This window comes from Pseudochaenichthys georgianus, chromosome 24 (genome assembly GCF_902827115.2).
Source record: "Pseudochaenichthys georgianus chromosome 24, fPseGeo1.2, whole genome shotgun sequence".
Classification (NCBI taxonomy): domain Eukaryota; kingdom Metazoa; phylum Chordata; class Actinopteri; order Perciformes; family Channichthyidae; genus Pseudochaenichthys; species Pseudochaenichthys georgianus.
In genome coordinates this window covers 21,152,992-21,176,124 of record NC_047526.1, presented here as the reverse complement: position 1 = coordinate 21,176,124, position 23,133 = coordinate 21,152,992, and the positions used below count along the sequence as shown (strand labels likewise).

Below are 23,133 nucleotides of genomic sequence, written 5' to 3'. Positions count from 1 at the left end.
GCTGCATTCAGAATAGTGCGGAGTGGGTGGATACATTTTTTGAGTAAATGACATTTCTTTGTTTTTAAATATGTGCCTTAAACATATTTAATTTGAAGAAAACGGTCAAATTAACTAGTTAATTAAAAAAAAGTAAAATATAAAGCTATCTATAAATGTATGCAAATATTTCTACTTCTAGGTTTTACTGCTGGGTGGACACATAATGCATAAAAAGTCCATTGTTTTCTTGAAAGCTCCAGCATCACATCACACATTTTTAGGTGGAATATTGAGCAACAATTGCCTCAAAAAAAGTTTGGATATATCAAAATTATGTTATCTACCAAATGTCTTAAGATAAACATTTAATTTTAAAACATCTATGTGAAGTAACGATTAATAAAACCCATTTTTGAGTAGAGTTTGACCTAAAGACCTTTGAATTTAGCTTGACATACCTTGATAACCACTTCATGGATTTCTCACAAACCGTATTTTCCATCGATGTAAACTAATATTGAGCTCGGCAAGTCTTTTTGCAGGCGAACCGAATGACAACCCCGTTTTTGAAATCTATTGCAGTAATCAGTCTTCTTAATATAAATAGTTTTTATTTTACAGCATTGTTCAGCTTGCCCAAAACATAAAGGCCTATTTCACTCTAGATTTGACAGTGTTAAACAGGTGGCACCCTCGTATATTTTACATTGAAAAATCATTAAAATCATATAACAACTTACACTATAATAGACTAAAAACATTTGGAAATACAATACAATTGCACTACTGTATGCACTGTATAGTCTTGAACTTTGAAATAATTTGTATTCTTATAGATAAAGAACTAAGAAACTTAACCTCAAGTAAACCACTAAAGTTTATAATGCAAGATTTAAGCAAAATTGAAGCATGTATAATCTCATTACAAGAAGCAACTAATCATTGGTTACTTTAACAACTGAATATTATCAAGAGGATACAGTCGACTCAAGTTAGCTTAAAAGTTACCCAAAAACCAAACACACTGCTCTGTGACAAGTATCTGAGGACAGTTTCAAAATGTATAAACTCTTTTTTTTCCTGTTGATATTCTAAATATAGAAACATTTATCAGTATTACAAACATACCACCTGTGTGAAAAACAAGAGATGGCTTAACAGTATTACAAACTTTGAGAACTTGTACAAGTACTGTGTTTTTCATTACAATGACACAGCCAACTCAGAAAACATGAGAAATATCAACACGGCATTGAAAGCAAAAGTTGTTCTTTTATCACGTCCCATGCTCGTAAAACTGGTTCTCAGGGTTATGATTGAGTGTAAACTGAATACACAACATCGCCATCATCTACAATCGCGCTAACCTGTATCAGCTACATCGTAAAAACTGAAAGCAGGAATGGAGGTTGATAACAACTCTGATTGGAACATTATACCCATACCACATATCATACAGCGCAAGTGTTCAGCAGAATCTCAGTTCAGTGATAATATTTGTGCACAACTCGCAACACATAAAAGTAATATTCAACCAAATTACTGCACGTTTCTTGTTAATTAATCTCAGTAATATTTAAAATTGCGATGAGTTTGGGTGAGAGAAAGCTGAGGTGAAATCAATTAATGAAAAAAAAGGCAAGAAGTTTTTCAATGCAGCTGCTACTGCTACACACATAGAGAGACCTGTACATGTGCAGCAGAGAGGAGCAGAGCTAATCAAAACCGGCATGAAATGCACTTGAGCTACTGCAGTGCTGAGAGCTAAATTGGTCTCTAGTTGTATCTAACAGTGTACATATATGCACACAGAATGTTTCTCTTTCCATTTGTTCCTCATAGACCATTTAACTGCACTGCCATTATGAGAAGCACATCCTTTATTATGTCTCTTAATTCATCACAATTTGGCATGAGAGCTGTCTACTTTTGGCACTCTCCCCAGTTTAACATTTTCCAGAAAGGCTTTGTGCACCAGCAGCCCTTCAGAAATGTAAGCACTCATGGATGGTTCCTGGTGTTTGTCTACTTATCACTTGATTAACCCCTTACTTTGAAAAGCAGAGTAATAAATACAAGCAAGCAAATGGCAGGGACAAAGGAAATTATAATACAATGAGGTTGTACAGTATGTTTCTGTTTGTGTGCTTCAACCAGTATGTGACAATTGCAATGTCTGTGTGATGCACAACTGTGTCAGCGCCTGTTTCGCTCTCACAGTGTTGAAGAGCTGTGTGCGTAGTCATGGAGCATGTTTGAGGTGTAGACTGAGCTCGGAGGGCTCCCGAACATCGACTCCATGATGGGGGAGTCGCTGACATACTCCCCCGAACACACAGAGTCTCTGAAGGGGGAGGGGGGGGACAGAGCAAGGGAATCCTCCAGAGATGGCTTGTTCTGAGTTAAATCCACGCTATCCCTTTCCTCCCCCTCCTCCTCCTTGGCATCATAAATGTAGTTGTGTAAGAGGTCCAGTGACTCGTCCTCGGACCCCTCCTCGTCAAACACCCCCACTCGTGGGACCAAAGGAGGCTGAAAGGGGGTCAAGCTCAAAGGCTCGTTGGCAGGGTGTGCCTCCTTGGCGGTGTTGTCATTCATTGCAGGGGCATAGGAGCTGTGTGTGTCCACCACAGCCCCCTGCAAGCGCTCCGTAGTGCAGCCCTTTAAATGAGAGGGCAGAAAAGATGCAGGCTTATCTAAATTAGACTCCAGCCCTTGCATCTGACCAGAGCAAGAGGGAGTCCAGAGGGGACGCTGCGAATCCTCGTCATCCTCCTCCTCCAGGTTGTACAGAGGCTTAGCGCCGCGCGGTACTTGATGGGGTCGGGGTTCTGTGCCACGGTTGCAGGTGGAGGGCTCACAACTGTGGGGGTCGGGCGTGTTAGTTAGGGGCCTGATGACCGCCGTCTGATTCAAGCCTGCTTCCTGTTTCCTCACATGCACAGACAGTCTGTGCCACACATTCCCCCCCCTTGGAGGGTGTCTTGGACCTGATTCAGACCATGACACAGACTTGCCATTAGAACTACGAACGAGATAAAGACCCAAGTTACTAACACAGGAAACCAAGAGGTGGTTGCAGATAAACAACATCAGCATAGCAGCAACATAACACAACAAGAGCAGCAGCATTTCAACATTGCTGATGCATGTTAAAATACTTTTTAACCACGTGACTTTGACATGAACAGCTTTGATAAGGGGTTCACTCATGAGCTCTAAGGAGTGTTACATTTATCCACTGTGTCACCAAACACTGTGAGTCATAATGTGCTGCAGACAGCATTATGATCTGCAAATAGCTTTAAACATTGAGGTACAGAATAAAGAGCCACCTAACTCATTTCCTTCTGTCTTAACTATAAGCTTCTATAGTTTAAATGGGACACATGCATTTGGACTTTAGTTGATGCCTGAACTGACACAGAGTTTTAGTGCAGACAGAGCTAGGACTGGCTCTAATGTGATTAGTTGGAGAGGTAGGGAGGGGCGTTCATGCTGAGAAAAGTTAAATGTGAGGTTAATTCAGGATAAACCAAAGCGGCAGGGTGGCAGAACTTATTCTTGGAGGGCTTCAGTGTCAAACGTTGTTTCCCCATATCCAGCTTAGAAGTGATTCCTTTAATTCACCAGACACTTGAACCAGCAGCATAGGCTTTGTTGTTGAACAAAAACAACAACAAAAACTGATGCTGAGTCACAACAAATTATATTCCATATAGTTAACAAATAGCATATTATATTACTCGTGAAAATCAAGCATAATCAAATGCAATTGTTAAAATGCAATAAACAGAAGGTTTTTAGACAACATTCCACTTTTTTTATCTAAAACTTTGAGGTAAACTCACAGATTCTCTTTCAAATGTCTCCAATGGTTGTTTATAATGATAAAATGTCTTAGTGGACAGTGCAGCTCTCCAGGAAAGAAGTTCAAAGACCACCATGCCAAAAATGTGCCAGCCTCGACACTTTGCAGACAGTGTGCTGCTCAGTTCAGAAGGTTTAAGGGTTAGATGATTAGAGAGGCTGCATAGCAAGGGTGAGAGACAACACGTAAACATATTGGGATCACTCTCATACTCTGCCCAACTCCTTACTTTAGACACCTGTCCAGTGTCACTGCTGTGAATCTCAAAAAAGTTATATGCAAGTCTTATATATAATTTAAATGTCGGAAATATATACTTGAATTAACGCTGACACAGTTTTTTGTTAAATGTAGCTGAACTTCAGTGGTATTATTTTATGTTCCTCAGTGGGAGGGGATGCTTACTGTTTCTTAATCAATGCATCAGTTTAGGTCTGATCTGGAAAGTTAAAATTGGACAAATTAAATCAAGCATAAACACTCAAATATTCTTGTAAAAAAAAAAAATAAGCACCTTCATGTTACTTTTAATGATGTATTTCGACAAAATACCAACAGATCAGCTTTGGACAAACCACAGTACAATTTGAGTGTTTAGGCATCTTATAATTGTGCTTCTTACCAAATATAATCATCTTAAAAAGGCACTCACTTGGCATTGCCAGAGACAGCCTTTTTCCGGCGGAAGATATTGAGGAAGCTGTTGGTCCCACATTGAGCTGACTTCCCATCTCCAACGTGCATTCGCACCACATCAGATGTTGTGAAGGCGCTTCGGACGTTCCTCTCTGGTTTGGCAAGCATAATGTACATCTTAGGCGTGAACATGCACCCCAGAGCCACTGTGACACTGAGGCTGACAGAGAAGGATGTGGTTATGATCTTGTAGTTTGAGCCAAAATAGATTGGCACAAAGGCCAACCAGATGATGCAGGTAGTGTACATTGTGAAGGCAATATATTTCGCCTCATTAAAATTGGCCGGGACGTTCCGCGTCTTGAAGGCATAGTAGGTGCAGCTCATGATCAGAAGGCCGTTGTAGCCCAGTGGCGCCACCATGCCTACGGTGCTAGTATTACAGATGAGGTAGACCTCACGAATGCTGGGGTAGGACTTGACGGGCAGAGGAGGCTCCATAACGATGAGTGTGATCTCCAGAGTTAGCTGCACGCTGACCAGCATAAAGGCGATGACCACCTGGGCCCAGGCGCCCATGAAGCGGGGCTTCTTGGTGCAGATCTTCTTCTTGCTGCCTGCCAGGATGCGGGCGATGCGGTTCGTTTTGGTCACCAGGGCAGAGTAGCACATGGCAGATGAGAGGCCCACCAGGAGCCGCTGCAGGTAGCAGGAGACCAGAGTAGGATGGGCGATTAGGGTGAAAGGACAGATGTAGCCCATGAAGATGCCTGCCAAGATGATGTAACACAGTTCTCTGCTCGAGGACTTAACCACAGGCGTGTCACGGTACTGGATGAACACGAAAGTGACAAAGGAGGTGATTAGGATTCCCACACAGGAGAAAGCCACGGCCACGATAGATTCCACATCCGACCAGTCCAGATACTTCAGAGGCAGCGGCTGACAGCCTGGAACAAAAGCAAAGGAGATATCAGGTTAATCTTTTGTTGGTTCTGTCGCAGTTCTTTGTTTGAATGAAAGGGACATTACAATAGCTGAAACGGACCAATGAGCAGATAGTAGAGAGGGGAAGAGAGGAGAGCAACACAGATTTGGAGGCACAAGGTAGTCAGATGTGTAGAGAAAGATCAGACCTAAGATTGGTCAGGAATTAAGAACCTCCAGTTCTGTCAAAAATCTCTAATTATTATTTGATGCCTAATGTGTATGTTATGTGATTATTTGTCTCAACTCTGTCATTGACGGAAGTTTGTAGGGCTTAATGGGAGAAAACTGCCAGCCTTGACTTCCCCATCATAAATTACATGCTGCTGCTAAAGACAAAACCCACTTCTGCTTGTTAATTCCCAATATGTCAAATCATAAGAAACAGACATTTTCAAACAACCTTACGTAGCCTCAGGAAACTCAACACAAAATGTGAAAGGTACGCCTGTGAATATGAAAGTTTAAATCAGTTTTTACACTGAGGTAAAAGCACTACTGCAAACACACACTGAGGCCCACTTTCAAAGGAGAAGAGTCTGAAGAGCACTGAAGCACACTAACTGTTTTCTTTGGACCACCCACCTGGCAGGCACCAGCCACACTGTGTGTATAGACAAAGGTGGCAAATATGAAATGCTCATATCTGGATCTCTTCTTACACTATCTTCAAATCCCTCATTCCTCGAAAAACCTATGCTGTCATATATAAGCTGGGGAGACCTTTAAATAATTTAAAAACAAAGCTCACTCTTGTGCTGCACAAGGTCTCTCTGTAGAGTCACATGGGCTTCAGAGAAAAGCCAGCATCATATGGAATTTTGGGAAGGTATTTAAGAAAAATAATTCTGCCCTAAATGAGCAAATGAGTGGACAATACAACCTCGCTCTATGAATAGAATACCAACTCTCTCTATTAGTATTCTCCAGATAGGTTACATGTAATGAGAGTGAAGGGAGAAATCTCTTCCTCGACAGACTGCTGAAATATATCCCCAAGCCCCTCATGGCCGTAATAGGATTTTACACCTGGGATCTGAGAGCTGCTCTAAACTATAAATCGCGGTCAAAACAATCACTGGGTCACAACAAGGCAAGGAACGGGGGGGGGGGGAGAAGGGTGTGGGTTGTGGATGCCAAGAGAGCAAGGTCATAGGACCTGGATGATGAAAAGTGCCAGTGAACGGAGGTGTCAGGGTGTGAAGTGTGAATAGGCTTATGGGGGAGGAGGATTTTTGAGAGCCCAAAATAGTTAGAGTGGCTTTGAGGTGTTTTTGTGATGTTGGTGTTATAAGATATGAATGACCTGAATAAGTGAGCAGGCGGATGTAGGTTAGCGTGAAATCAACGAAGAATGTTTATAAAATCAAAAGTAGATTATTTTTTTATGAAAAACACTATTAAATAACCATGGAAGGAAGCCCTGATATCTTCTATAACATATGGGAGAAATTCCTACATTTTTGTAAAGGAACTACATGTGACCTTGTCAAATTAGCATGGTCAAATAGCTACTTGTTTACCAGCTTTAAACTCACTGTTAAAACCTTTTCACAAACTTTCATTTTTGAACTATTATTTATTACCAAAAATGTAACATTTATGTATTTTGTATCTCTTTGGGGTGGGTATACATTTATGTAATGTATTTTGCTGGAAAACTAAATGAAAGTATTTGTCATAAAAAAGGTTGATTGGCTCAGTGTGTTTGATTGGATTTTTTCCAACTTACCTTCCAGGTAATCGTCGGGCCACCACCCCAGCTCACACGACTTGCAGGTGAACTCATCCTGGACGTACTCGTTGTCCTTGCATGTGGTGCAGATCCAACAGCAGCTCACCTCTCCCTTCCTGATCACCTGTAAGCGAGAGGTCAATGGTGAGGGGTCACAGACATCTTAGGTACACTATCAAAACAGAAGCACATCACACCCAAAGCAGCCTAAATAAGTAATGAAGGGGATATAAAAGATGAGTTTCTTTCTCTTGAGCCCCAGACATACTGTTTATAAAACAAGGCCAGCTGCTTTTACATTCTGCTCCCAGATAAGCTGTTACCAGCACTGTGATATGTAAAGCAGGGTGAAAGTGGGGCAGAAAACAGAGAGGGGGAGCAAGAGCAGCCAGCAGAGAGGCTGCACCCTCCCTCAGGGCGACTTACTGTACAGCTAGACTGAAAACAAGCAAATCAGGGCATTTCTGCATTCTGAGCACAATAACAGTTTTCATTATTTACTGTCCCAACTGGCCTTCTCCTCAGCCAGGTAGGGTTAAATGCACAGGAAATGATGCGTCACCTTGTTCAAACCTAAATGTTGTGTGACTTAGTTTTGACAGATAAGACTTGAAATATCATAAGAGATCCTGAAAAACACAAGATTATTTGACTATTTTACTTTTTCAAACATGTTTATTCAGACCGGAAAAAAAAGGGATCGTAAATTCCTTTTTCCTTTTAATGCATTTAAGATAATATTTCATAGATGAAGAAGGATGGCAAAATGTAGGACAGAGTAACATCCAAAAAAAATGACTTGCCGGCTGAGGGATATGTATGATGACCAAAGAGGACAAATGGGAAGCTACGAGATTCATAGCAGGAGTGGTGCATCACATCCAAGCAGTGACACAGTTACCAGTAAAAAAAAGTTTTTGGAGAGCACAGGGGAAATGCCATCTCTATCTTAATTGATTGCACTCTCTGAGAGTATTTTTAGCCATGAAGCTGTGTGGACCGAGGGATGCCAATGTCGGTCGGTCAGCCAGTCTCCCGCTTTGGTCCAAACAGAAATACCTGAAACTGACCTACTTGGGTGTATCGCCATCACATTATCTACGTACATGGTTCCAACAGAAGGACCCTTAATCTCTATCACCATTAGAAGTTCAGAGTGCCATGTGACGACAACACCGACCATTTTTTTTTTTTATTCTTTGATGACTTCTTAGGACAATTTGACATTTTGGGAAATACATTAAGTTGTTTTCTGGCCGAGAGTTACAGGAGAAGATAAATACTGGAACCAGGACGGCAGCTTGCCTGGCTATGTCCAAATGTATACCTTATGCCTCATATTTTTAACAGTCCAGTATGCCACATGAACACAGAATATTGATTTTACTACCTCAACATCACATTTTTACTCAAAAATAACTCGAAGAGAGAATTTGAGCATCCCATTTGTGTTGGCTTTCTTGGAAAAAGTCCTTTGTGAAAGTCATTGTATGTTTTACCTGGCATAATGGCCGCACAGCTCCAGTCTCATCTGTCTGACAATGACATGTATGAGACCTTCCAATCAGGTTTCCGCCCTGCACACAATACAGAAACAGCCCTAATAAAAGTAGCCAACGACCTACTGATGGCAGCCGACTCTGGGTCACCCAGCATCCTGGTCCTTCTTGACCTGAGTGCGGCTTTCGACACAGTGGACCATACCATCCTCCTCCACCGCCTCGAGACCTACACCAGGGTGACGGACACGGCTCTGAAGTGGTTCTCAAGCTACCTCACCAACCGGAAGTACCACGTGTCTCTGGGGGGTTCCAGGTCTGACGACACCGCAGTGACATGCGGGGTCCCACAGGGCTCAGTGCTGGGGCCGATCCTGTTTTTAATCTATCTATTACCTCTGGGTCATATCATCAGACAACATAACATCAACTTCCACTGCTATGCCGACGACACTCAGGTCTACATCAAAACACAACCCAATACCACCACTATCCAAACACTAAACACCTGCCTGGAAGACATCCGCTCCTGGATGACCACCAACTACCTTCAGCTCAACAGCAGCAAGACGGAGGCAATCCTGATAGGCACCACCGACCAGCTTGCCAAGGCCGCCAACATCAGCCCCTCCCTTGATGGTCAGCTCATTCCTCTCTCCTCCGTTGTCACCAACCTCGGTGTGAGGTTTGACCCCACTCTGTCTTTCCAAGCCCACATCAAACATATCACCAAGACCTCCTTCTTTCACCTGAAAAACATTTCCCAACTGAAGCCCTCACTCTCAACTGATGACATCAAAAAACTGGTTCATGCACTCGTCTTCTCGAGACTAGATTACTGCAATGCACTCCTCTCCGGTCTCCCAGCCAAATCCATCAACCGCTTGCAACTAGTCCAGAACAGCACAGCCAGAGTTCTCACCGGTACAAAAAGGTCAGCACACATAACCCCCATACTTGCAAAACTACACTGGCTCCCAGTCCACTACAGGATCCAGTTCAAGGTTCTGCTCCTCACGTACAGAGCCCTGAATGGACAAAGCCCAAAATACCTCTGTGACCTCATTCATACCCAGACATCTACCCGCTCTCTCCGCTCCAGCCACGCTCCTCTTCTCTACATCCCCCGCACACGTCTCCGAACAATGGGAGACCGAGCCTTCTGCTCATTCGCCCCGCGCCTCTGGAACTCCCTCCCAGATCAGCTGAGATCTGCCCCTTCCACCGAGGTCTTCAAAACCGGCCTTAAGACCCTCTTCTTTCGGCAGGCCTTCGAATAAACTTTGAGCACGGTACACCTGGAGTACTGCCATTTTTATCGCTATCTCCGACTTTTATTTTTGTACTCTATTTTATATTTTATTTTTTTTATTTCTTATTATTATTACAATTATTTGTCTTTTATTATCTCAAAGCGTATCAGTATCCCTTGTTGTGAAGCACTTTGAGATTTGTCTTGGCAGATGAGAAGCGCTATATAAATTAAATATATTATTATTATTATTATAATGAATCCATAGTTAAATTAGCTACCTGGAATCGCTAAATTGGACCTGCTGGTATTTAATTATATACATCGGTGTTGAATTAACACTAGTTTTAGACCTCTAGAGTCAGATCCCCACTGTTAATGACTATTGATTTATTAGACGTCAGGTTTTTTCTGGCTGAATGAACACTGGTTGAGTTTATCTAACGCTGGAGGGTTTGAATCCCTACCTTGATCTGTCCTTTGGAGCAGGGCTCGCTGCAGACTGAGCGCACAATGTCACTGTGGTTCATCCACAGCTTGTCGTCATCGATGGTTATCATGCCCTCGTGCCAGGAGCCCACCTTTAGGTAGTCATAGTGTTCCTCACCCACACCCTGTAGATTCATGATGTCATACCTGGATAGACAGAGGGACGGATGGATATAATGAGCAAGGACAAGAGTTACAATAGATTAAAAAAAAAGACTAGAAGAGGGACAGAACATAGAAGAGTTAAAGATCACAGAGAAACAAGGAGGAGGAGGGAGATATAGCGGGAGGGGAGAATGACAGAGTGACAGGTCATTTACTGATACAAATATTGCAGCTTAGCAAACCTTTTATACAAAGTCACTAAAATAGCTTCCTGTTAGTGTAACCTAAATAGCTCATGGTAGAGCATGGTGGCTTCCTCTTTACATTAAACCAGGATGTTCTCCACCTGACCTCTAGCTGACGGAGTGTTGACACGGCCATGTTCTCTGACTGTCTAATGCTGTCTGTTGGACTGAGCAGAGATGAAAGTGGCTGCCAGAGCGGACAATCCGCTGAATCTGTTCCAGTCCAAACTAATTACATCCTTCTGTGCTCAAGATTGGTACACACTTGTGTGCATGTACATGCCTGCTAATTAGTAGCAGACCGTAAAATCATAGATTAATACCACGTCAATGATAGGAAATCTATTTTTCATTTTACTGCCATTTTGTATATTCTTTCCACCTCTTCGTTCTCTTACCTTCCTGGTGTGTCTCCATTTTGATCAAAATAAATGTCCTCCCCTGAGACTCCTTTGAAGGATGTCTTCAGCAGGTAGTCCAGCAGCTTGCTGCCGTCGATAGGGTCCATCGCCTCACACAGCCCTGGCTGCCCTGGGCACAACTCCAAGTGCATATCATGGAGGCCATGAGCCATGGCATAGATGGCATTGATGACAAATCCCATTTTACTATCCTGAACATAGTTCTCATGTAGACTCTCATTTCCTGTTAGAGAGGAAAAACAAGAGGGCATGAAATGGATGGATACATTGTGACCATTAAAGAAGCTGTTCTTGTTTGTCCTTGTTTTTTGCTGCATTCAAACTTACACAGTAGAAACATTGTGTTTCAACAATGCATGATTAGAATTAGCCAAACCTGACACGGAGAATATATTGCAAAGCCTTTCTTTTGCAGCAGAATATATCAGCATACAAGGAAATCACAATATAATGTCCAAAAGCCTGAAAATGACAAATTGCACTTCACCATCTGCCCTCATTAAGACCCCTGTCCCTTCAGTCAGCAACAGCAACAAGATTTGAAGGGTATAAATACAAATATGAAATGTTAACTATCTACATCCTTGTATGCAGATATTTGTTCCAACATTTGAGACTGAATTTAAATGTCTATTTTCCCCCTTTTAAATATTTGTATGTGTTGTCTATATTGTTCACATCAACATGCACATACAGCAGACGGTGAGATCTATTTATATTATTTCATGTGCTTCAGACTGTCGAGTGAACTGTGTGTGCTGGGTGAGCCATTCCTTGTGCAATTTTCAAAGTGTAGGGCCATTTTCTTTTTTATTCCTCATACACTATAAACAAGCCCAGTGCTCCACATCAGAGTTTGACTAATGCAATCTTCGTTCTGGCCGAGAGCCTGACTCTGTCAAGATCAAGACATCTCACAGTCACAATCTTACAAAATTGCAGTTTCAACACATTAAAGAGAGTGTTGTGTTAAAGAAAGCATCAGTCAAACTCTTCCTCTCTTGGATGAGTCAAACGCTTACAGAGTGCAGGTGCAATTCTGATACAACCATCACCATAGTAGTGGCAAGAAAAATGCACTTACCACCTTGAAGGTCTTTGGAATAAAAGACGTGTATAAAGATGTGATACAAAGAAAGTAAAAAAAGCAACTATGACTGTACTGCTCTGAGATACTAGCAGTCATCAAAAACCAGATGTATTAGTTAATTAAAAGCATGCTGAGTTAATTTAGTTTGTATGGATTATTCAATTGAATATTTTTTCAAATTCTTAATTGGATTTGTAATTTGTTCATATTGTTATTTAAATGGTATTAGCAAGCCGAAAACTCGAATTACCATGATCACCTTTTGGGAGCAAAGGGAGAGAATATTCGGGAAGGAAAACAGAGAGAAAGATGCAAATGTTTCATTATTACCCTCTGTGACAGCAAGATAAAAGCGTAAAGCATATTGGGTTTTTGTTGTTGTCACCTACCGGAGCACACTTTCTTGTAGTTCTTGTTCTCCTGTTCGTGGCCCGCGAGGCGGCACTGGAAGCGGTACTGCCAGAACTCAGAGAACCAGGGGTTCCTGGTGTTGGTGTCCAGACGCAGCTTCAGGTAGTAATCGTCGAAGGTCTTGACCACCTCTGACTGCAGCTTCATGGTGATTCCTCCCTCTGCTTCCTGCTCAAAACCCTCCACCACCTCGTAACGGTCTGCCCACCCATCACTGCAGGAGCAAGAGAGGAAGAGTCTTTAGCACAATGACCGCAGGGGGACCACTTAAATGTTATGAAAGAGATTTGACATCATTTAAAGTGAGAAGCATTACTTGACAGTGGTGGTAGTCTATACATGTTATAGTATGAGTCTTGTATTGGACTGTTCAGACTATCAGTCATTTGTTATATTAAAAGATGGTGTTGCATCAAAGCAGTATTCTGCCCATCCCACTGTAATGCTCCATCTGCTTCTTTAACAACCATTAACAGTGAATATGAACTGCTGCCATCTAATCGGAGATACAGGGTCCCGCGATTCAATAAAGTCAGACTGAAGCACTCCTTTGTGCATCAGTCAATCCTCACAGTAAATACAGAGCTAAATCCCAGGTCAAATGCACGCTAAAGGGTCTTTGAAAATGTTTTCTCTCAGTGATTGTGCTGTTATGTTAAATGTTTGTTGTTTGTTGTTCATGTATCGTGTCTTGGTATTTGTCTATGTTGATGTTACACATGGAGCTGCTGTGATGCAAGTCAAATGTCAGACTTGATCTGAGCAATAAAATATTATCGTATCGTATTACAAACAGGGCCCAGCTCACAGGATAACCGGTCTCCCCACACCCAACTTCGCAGAGTTGAACAACATTGCCACTGCATGCATCGCAACATCAGTAGAACAGGAAATCACACACACTCAATCACCGTCTGACCCCGCTGCTCTCCATGTGAAGGTACAGAGCACTGAGGTGCAGAGGGCTTCACTGAAAAAAAGCCTGATTCCTGCATCCATAGCAGGCCTCAGTGTGTTGTCTGTCATTGTATGTTCTTGGTGTGCTCTTGTGTGTATTTCTCTCTGACGTGTACAATGCATGTGAAAATGAATTACACCTTGGGGACAATAAAGAATAAAGATACTCACAAAAACTGCTGATTCAGACTGACGTGCCCAAAACACCGTTTGCCTCATTGATACACATAAACAAACCAGGTGTCAAACTTTACTTTGAATGATAGATTCTCCATTCCAACATGATTTCTTGTCTTTTTCTTAGCGGGACATGGCAGTACAGGTTTTTTATTCAAACTGAACTCTGAATTACAGCTGTTACTGAATGAATGTTTTGCTTTTAGCAGACAGACCTTAGTTCCTTGTGAAACATTTTTGAAAGCTTAATGATGGTGATATAACTCAATATAAACTCAGCTGTTAGGCTATTAAACTTATGTACAGTGCTTGCATTTTACATTTGAATAGTGACCTGATAGCTGATAGGGAAAGAGAGCAAACAATGTGAGTGACCACAAACCTTAATAATCAGTTGATTCATTGTAATTTCCACATCTAAAAGAGTGTTTGGAGTATGGAGGAAGTAAAGCATAAAAACAGAACCACGCAAAAAACGATTTGAATACACAGAGCAGCGATTAAAGCAGCAGTAACATCAATGTAAAAGGAATTACTGAAGGAGAGCAGCTGTAAGTCGCGTGTTGGTGTGTCTTTGTTCACATGGAGACTCATGTCAACGTTTTTATAACAGCAGCAGACCTAATGACATAAAAACATCTGTGCACAAACCCAAACTCTTGGTCATGTGTTGCTTTAATATAAATATTGATCTTCAACAACAGGTAGCTAGATTCCAGCATCTATTCTTGTAGGATGTTAAATGCGCTTGGCAGCACTGTTTGCAGGCTTATCTGAAGTCCAACCCAGCGATCCTCAATTTAAGAGGATGGAAATCTCACCATTAGTGCCTCAAGAGTAATTGTAGGCTTTATAAAATCACTGCAGCTTATTTGTGTGACCCTTTGTGCGAGAATTTGAAATCTACCAAGCCAATTTTTACACACAGCTAGCCAGTGTCAGAGAGAGGGACCCTGAAAAACTAATTAGAGATAAACAGCACCACTCTAAGCTCAGCTCTTTCTTTAAATCTATGTGGGGTTTTCAGCTGTGGTTTATTCTGTGTTTCTCCATCTCCAAAGTGGGTTCCGGGCTACTGCCTTAAAATACCTGAGCTACTGACAGCTACCCACCAATTACCTATGACTCACCACGGAGCCAATTACCTCGCACACATGGGATGTTCTGGGTGATGGATAAGGACGTGTGTTTGTGTGTGTGTGTGTGTGTGTGTGTGTGTGTGTGTGTGCGTGCGTGCGTGCGTGCGTGCGTGCGTGCGTGCGTGCGTGCGTGTGTGTGTGTGTGTGTGTGTGTGTGTGTGTGTGTGTGTGTGTGTGTGCAGGAGAACGTCTCTGACCTTTATGTCCACAGTTACCATCAGTCAAGAAAAAAGGAGACATTCGGCCAAACACCTGGAAGGAGGACACTTTTAAACCAAAGTGATACAGCTGGTATATATATCTTCTCAAGCTAAACAAACATTTTGATTTCTACATATATTGGATATTAGTATTAAAAACAATTGTGGAATTAGAGCCCAAGTCATGCAGAAATTGTTAAAATGTCTCCAGCTGACCCTAGACATTAAGTGGACAAGGCTGGCCTTTTTTCTATTAATTATATTAATTACTTTCTATTAATCTGGCTTTTTATACTTTCTCACATCCCAACCATGTCCCATGTGTTCCTACTTAAAAAGCTAAAGTTATTTCCAAAAGTAGCAAGGCACTGTTATTACTCGAAGAGCAAATAAACCATTTGCTGGGGCACCGATGAACAACCTGTATAAGGCTTTGCCTTTAGAGGCAGAAATCAATTTGGCTCTCAAGTTTAAGTTTTGGAAGGAAACCCAGAAACTTAAACATGAGAGCCATATCCAATACAACGCTCTATTTAATTTCACTATTACAAGTGAAAAAACGGTAAGCAAATCTATTCTTCTTTTTATAGTGATGTCGCTCTGAATTTGGCTTCAAATGTCCACATTTGAAGGGATTATGCAGAAGATGCATGAATGCATTAATGGGGAGAAGCTTGCGAGCTAGTTCAGGCAGTCAACTGGAGCACCAATGATACATTTACACGTGAGTTGTCTGACTGAAATGTGTTAAGTTTACAAAGGTGTGTATAGTCTAAGGCCAGAATCCATTGAATTATAGTGTATGGTGTGTGCAACACTTACTGTTAAAGATGAGAACAGTGTGTGATAATGGTGAGAAGAAGAAAAAATAGCAATATGGGATCGTGAAATAATGTCCTATTCTTTGTGTAAAAATATCAGCCTGTTCCTAAAACATTTGCTGTATATTTAAAAGGAACAAATGAACTGAGTCTCTCTCCTATTGAGTTTAGAGTCAGAAACACGTGAATGTCATTGGTGCCAGTCACATTTTCTTAATTCGCTCCAAGTGAATACTGTCTCTGTCCCTCCTGCTCTCTTCACAACATGTAGAGTGCAGATGGATTCACAAACACGCGGCCCTGTATCGAAGTGTGCATACAGTATGTCTTCCATGTGTTTATCATAAATGTACTTTACCTGACAGGGTAGCTATTCAATACAATTCAGTGTGGAACATGTTTGTTCTAACAGAACAGTGGCAAACAGATTGGGTTTTTAGATAAAGAGAGAGAAGGGGGGAAGTGCTGCTCAACACTCCACATGAATAATGCATGAGGCACTGAAGACATGCTTGACTGTTTCTCGCAGTAGAGTTTATGATGAAGTAAAAGGACGTTCTCTCTTCTCGCTCTCCTCTCTCAGGATTGCGGCCTCTGGCAGAACTCCAAACAGCTCATCAAAAACGTTCGGCCATCAGAGAGACGCTTAGTGGGACAAAATCTGATTTAATGTCACCTCAATGTTCACGACTACTGGAAGGCTCAATATTACATAACCTGAGTCTGACATACGGGAATGAAACACCTGTTTAAGAAAATTAAGGAGTCAACGCTGTTCAACTTTCCTATCAGCTTTACTTGATTTACTGAAGACAGAAAAGGTTGTGGGTTGAAACATCATACAGAGAATACCTTAAATACAGTTACAGTTTTTAAATAATTACTTTAAATTGTTTAATTTAAGAAGGATGAAGTTTGTGACACAGAACAAAATATTGAATTATAGCTATTGGCAATGATAAGAAAAATCACAAATGCAAACACTAAGCCTTTGAGATCTTGTATTTAAGAAATGATCCTCATACTTCAAACGGAAAATAGTTTTTTTTTTTATATATAACAAAACCTCTCAAAATGACCTATAAGACTGTTGCAAACTCTATTAATTTGAGTGTAATTCTGATCTGGCACCAAAAAACATAAAATATTATAAGGAAAGATACTTTTTCATCCATCATAAAAGACCATTGTGCATGTTACTTGACTTAATTAAGGTAATTACAGCAAAAGTAGAAATATGTACGTATGTGACATAGTTAGTAAAACCAACAAAACAATCCTGACAGTTTAAACAAATTTGAATGTCACTTTTATCCTCAAATTTCCAAAGAAATTAAATAAATAAATTGTCTCTGCAAGTAAAGTCAGCAGGAGGCTATTCCTTTGACGCCATATGCCTAATAATGTGCTGAATGCATTCTGATGATTTACTGAGAGGTGATGATGTGTGGCATTGTTTAGAGGCGCACAGTATGCCAACAGCTGGGTAATTTATACAGTAGTATACAACAGTGAGTAGACTGAGAGCTCCCCCGACGCTCCCGGAAGATCTAGTTCCAGTTTGATAGCACATTTGTATATTTATGAAGCCATGAATTAATTGGCAGGGCAGAGATTTAATCACATGCGCCGTTTCCCCTGGAGGATGAACAGGAAGAGTGACTTTAAAAAGAGGAACAGGATGATAGGGAAGTCAAGAGTGTCCTAATTGCTGTATGCGATTGTTCAAACAAAAGTTTCGGTAGGTTAGGTAATGGAAAAACTTTTAATCTGTTGTGCATTCGAAAAACCACTCGAATGCACAACAGACACAATAGACCTTTTTGCACTACTTTTAATTTTGTATTTTTGTATTTTATTATATATGTTGGATTGTTGGACGAGCTCAGGTCATATTTATTTATTTTTATATTCCTGTATTTTACTTGCGTAGGGTGGACTAGCAAAGTAAGATTTCCATTGTACGGTGTAACTGTCTGTTTACTGTGCATATGACATATAATATCTTGAATCTTGAATAAGATTTTCATTGCCATTTCTACACTATAGCTTTGTGTATATGACAATAAAACCTTTGAATCTTGAAATGTCAACCGGTCTAATTACTAGAATGACATGAATATTACAATTCAAATCATGTTGGGATTAGTATTTAAAACACACACTTCATTTACTACTATTACTGTTTTACTTTTTGATTATTTTCAGTGAGATACATTGAAAATGTCTCTCTTGGGCAAAAATGAAAATTTGATGTAAATCTTTTGAAATATTGATATGTACATGTTGTTTCTCTTGAAGATTACTGTAAGAAGATGGAGTTTTTGGTGTGAACTAGAAGTGACTATGGCCTTCCACCAGCCTCAACTCAATACATCTAACAGCCTTCATACTTCATAGGGTTCAAAGATCAAATCCTGGGTTTTGAATAGTTTTCAATGGCAGCATGAAGTCCTGGAGCTCATTTCTTCCGTAAAAGGTGCAACGTTATTGATATGTCTACTGACACACATGTTATATCAATCACTTCATAAGCTAACCTTGATTAAACACTGCGTAACAATCTATCATATGTTGGAAGATGAACATTTGAAGACAGCTGCCAGATAAAGTGAAGTAACCATACAGTATTTCCTTCAGAAACCTAAGAGCAGATATTAAAAGAGAATATCATTAAATACTCAAGTAAATTAAACTTAACAAAAAAAAGTACTTCACTAAATGTTTTAGCTGTTTTCCACCACTGCTCTCTTTAATTTCAAACAACAGGAGCTCTTAGGGGTATTTTTAGTTTTGTGTTCTACATCTATCTCTATGATGATCCCACAGCATTCTTAATTAATTTGAAACCGCTCTGGCAAAGGAAGGCATATTCATAAAGGGGTTTCTCTCCTCAGCTCAACTCTAAAGCTGCAGCTCCAAAAACTCTCTCTGCCTTCATCCCTTCCTCCCTACTCTCCCATTCTCCTACATTTCTCTATTTCGGAGACTCTGTGGAGTTAAAGTAGGAGTGCTGGCGGCTGGTGAGCTAGATGGCGGCAGCAGCAGGGCTCTCTTGAGGTGACACAGAGGACCCTGGGTGAGCCGGGGAGCCTTTAAAAGCCCATCCAAGTTGCTTTTTACTTATTCATCATGCCCCAGTTTGAGTTGGGGGATCAGTCTCCTCTGTATTGACAGGGAACACTGCTGGGAGAAAATCTTTTTTGCTTCTCACTACCAGGGGCCATTCATTCACCAATAAAACCCTCCACAAGCTCTGCATCCAATTCCAGCCATAGCAGTGACTGTTAGATTTCAAGATCTTATTATTAGTCGGTATTTATTTCCAAACCATTACATAAGGTTGGTTGGAACACTGCTGCTCAAAGACTCCTACGTTCTTCTACAATCTAGCCATAGTCCTTTTGGGCATTTTGGTTGGTCTTTATTGCAAATAATATAACTACTCATGATCCATGTTTTGAATCTCGCTCAGAAGAGGGAAAAAGAATGTAAAACATGTAACAATGTCACATTGTGTCCTGCATTGTGTCAAATGTACACACATGCGAACAACGTGGACCACAAAATGACAGCTCCATCTACAACTGCGAGATGTAACTATATTATAAAAAACATAGCATGTTGTTTCAAATTGACAACGGTAGCCTAAACAAGAGACTGTAATTTAATTTGTACATCTTTGCAATAATCTTTTTTTTAAATAAATGCAAATATGTGAATGTTGAAGTTGCACATGAGATGAAGTCAGGGATGACATGCCAGGTTACATTTGCTTGACTTGGACCTTAAAGATCTAATATGCGTCATTTAATTATTTGTGAGCTTGCAAAATTCAGGTGTGCCATTTCCTTTGTATGCTGCTGAACCCACCTGGGGGTTTATGTGCATACTATTACTAAATTACTAAATCTGCCGCAAACCTTAGGTTGTTAAGATGTATAATAGCATAACTGAAATAAGCAATATTATTAAAAATCTTCTTCTGCAATAATCAGTTGCTTTATGGTTTGAATGTGTTGCTGCTTTATTCACTATTCTCTTTATGTATGCATGTCATATTCATAAGGCCCAATATTAACTGTCCAAACAAGAAGGCATTTCAGCTTCTGCAAATCAGGATGTGACAGCTATGTCCAGATGCAAAGCCAGTGTGCTATTTCTGATCACTCCAATGCCGTTCACCCATCTCCTCGCACTAGGGAACACTAGGCATCAATTGGAAGGAAAGAGATGTCCTTGACAATGTGTGGCTGCTTTCAATTAACATCAGAGGTGTGTTATAAATATTCAGATGCTGCTCATTGTGTTGTCTTGCTTAGTGAAACCCAAACAGATGCAATCATGTTTCCACTAGAATATACTTGCACATGTGTGTACGAGTAACACAAGCAGCCCTGCCCCTTTTACATGACAATGTATCCTTATCTCATAATTCCAATCTTTGTTGCTGTTGTTTCAAGGAGGATTTTTTTGTCAGATGTCAGCCATATTTCCCAAGTAGGGACCATTGTGTTTGTAGCCATGCTGACGGACTGAATGACAGATCTGCAGTGAGACGATCACACTGACTCCATCATGAGCCCAAACAATATCTCCATGGTGACTGTAGAGCAAGCAGCACACAAGCCTTTTATTCTGGTGATACAATAAATCTTGCCCTGGTAATAAAAATGATATTGCACTTGATTCCTGCCCCACTAAACTCTCACTAAACTTGCAAAAAGATTGCTTTAGTGCGAAATGACAGAATAATGTCACACAGAGAGAATTACGTTAAGATGGAGGCTTGGTGCTCAACGTTTCTCTTCTGCTTCTTTGTTTCAGTCGCAGCTCACCCCAGCATCACTTTCTCTCCGAGTCCTTACATTCATAAGTAATGATTCAGTCACTATTGTGTTCTCACTGAAAGCCTAACGCAATAAATATTTTTGTGGGGAGTGAGCCTAGCAAGAGAGTGGAGCACATTGTCGGGGATCATGCCACGCACATCTCAAGATAATCCTGGAAAGGGGAAGAGGAAAACTGGAGATGATTAGAAAAACCTGCCTGTGCTTATAGGCTCAAAACAGTCATGCAGTATCTAAAGCACGAATGTCATCATCCGTCTATTTTTAAATCTGTCTTGAATTTATCTTTAAATATCCATCAAGTTACTAAAAGTAAATCATTTTCTGGATTCAAATAAGTCCTTGAAGAGTATATCTTTGCAGGTCAGATAGCAAAGCATTTCTAAAAGATAAATTACAAGAAACTAAACATCGGTTTTAACCCCTCGTACATCTTTAATTCTGGATGAAAAAGATACAGATTTATTTGGCGCTTTTGGCCAGTGCTGTTGCCAGAGATAAGACAGAATCTCTTTCTGCTCACGGCCCGCTATTTGCCAAATTACTCGAAGTCAATAGGCAGGATTTCACATCCTCCGCGCTCTCCTTCCTGAGATGGGTAGGAGATGAAAGCCTTAGAGATGACAGGAAAAAGAAAGCTAACTGTGTTGCGCCACAACTCCCCTTTCTCTCTGGCGCCCTAAACCTTTCATTTATTCAAGCTCAGAGCAAAACCTGGGTCTCCTTGTTACAGATAACCGGATAGGACAGCCAAATGCATGTGACACACAAAATATGGGGTCACAGCTTTCTTTGCACCTCAGCACAGTCTCAAAAGACACAGTCATGCCCTGCTAATGACTTGTGCAAAGCCATTACAGAGGCAGAACATCCACATTCCTGTCTCAGTGTCCATTTTGTCAGGAATATAAAAGGAAAACAAGCGGCAAGCATTCAAAATGGGACCCGGACCAAAACTGTGTGTGTAATACAGGGGCAGAACTGAGCGTTACATGTGGAAAAGCAGCTTATGCAAATGAGTTTCAACTTCACTTATGAGTGTTTGACTGCAACAAAAACGTCTTTTGCTGCCTTTTTGGAAGAAGTCAGTGCGTTTTGAGTGTTTCATCTATCTATCAGCATGGCCATCTATCTTCAAAAGGCTAGAGCTGTAATTTACAAATGTAAAAAAAGAGTAAATAAATGTTTTACCTGCAGCTGAATCAGCTGTATTTGACACTGCAGACATAGTACACATTCAATTGTTGGCAGGCAGAGAGCTTTTTCTTAGTCTTATTGAGTACACTCTCGACGTCCAATTGTGATCACTGTGCCAAATGTGTGATGCAAGGTACATTTTACTCCTATCAAGTGTCTTTGTGTTATGTCATTGGTTTTACAATTAGTTGCAAATACATTTATTTTCTAAGGAGGTTCCAAAAGAACAACAAAGGGGTACTTTTTTGGGGCCTGGATTTGTTATTCCCTGGGCCGTCAGGCTGCTCAACCACCACACATAATGCAATAACTGTAACCATTCTCACACATACACACACTTTTAAATGCACTTTATATACTATTTGTTATATCAATATTTATTCCCCCGTATGATTGTATGTTGTCTGTCCTATTGCCGTGTTTTTTAGTGTTATGCATTTGTTTGTATTTTTTGCACACCGGGACAGAGTTGCACTCTGAATCTCGTTATACTCTGTGTATAATGACAATAAAAAGCTTTTACTTTTTAACTTTAACTTAAAACAAAGATTGTGGTGACGAGATGAATGATCTCAACAAACAAAATGTATAAATGGAGAAACTTTTTTGGCTGCGGGCACTGTTCACAGCTACCTAACAGGAACATGCTGCTGGTGGATCTGTAATAATAAGGCAGCACCCTCCTGGGAGCAATGTATTGTTCTCTGTGGTTTATTAAGAGGCAGTCTGTGGCCATGCTACAGTACCATGTGCACTCTATGTAGCACACTCTGTTCTCTCCGGTTATTTACCATGCTGACCATGTTAGTACTTAATCTGTTTGATATTAATTGGGGAAGAATCAATCAGGTTTCGTCCATTTCTGTCCAGTCTAGAAAAAAATGCAGCTTTGGTTGGCGTGTTAATCTGCAGTAAGACAGCGAACAGATAAACTGCAATGGAAGCAAACAAAATCAGCAAATGTTAGCTCTGAGAACAGCGTAAAACCTTTTTAAGGAAAATGTTACAGCTCAAGCCAAGATGCAGGCATGGGAGGATGTATATTTGTTCTCCTCTGCCTAAGAAGCT

General features: G+C 40.8%; 1 protein-coding gene across 7 annotated transcripts in view; it reads right to left on the bottom strand.

Annotated features, from left to right (window-relative positions):
- Positions 1–579: 579 nt before the first annotated feature.
- Positions 580–23,133, bottom strand: part of grm1a (glutamate receptor, metabotropic 1a) — a 31,154-nt gene continuing 8,600 nt past the window's right edge. The window contains exons 4-10 of one of the 7 annotated variants that reach the window (XR_011642593.1): positions 12,703–12,938; positions 11,200–11,446; positions 10,430–10,598; positions 7,209–7,335; positions 4,506–5,439; positions 4,083–4,292; positions 2,897–2,972 (exon numbers count right to left, since the gene is read on the bottom strand). Coding sequence is in view for 5 of the 7 variants with exons in the window: in XM_034075815.2 (XP_033931706.1) it covers positions 2,197–3,007; positions 4,506–5,439; positions 7,209–7,335; positions 10,430–10,598; positions 11,200–11,446; positions 12,703–12,938 (2,524 nt within the window). In the remaining 2 variants the exon portion in view is untranslated. Of the gene's footprint in view, positions 4,293–4,367; positions 4,417–4,475; positions 5,440–7,208; positions 7,336–10,429; positions 10,599–11,199; positions 11,447–12,702; positions 12,939–23,133 lie in introns of those variants that run through there. The other 6 variants (XR_011642592.1, XM_034075815.2, XM_071201870.1 and 3 more) reach the window with 6 other exon arrangements.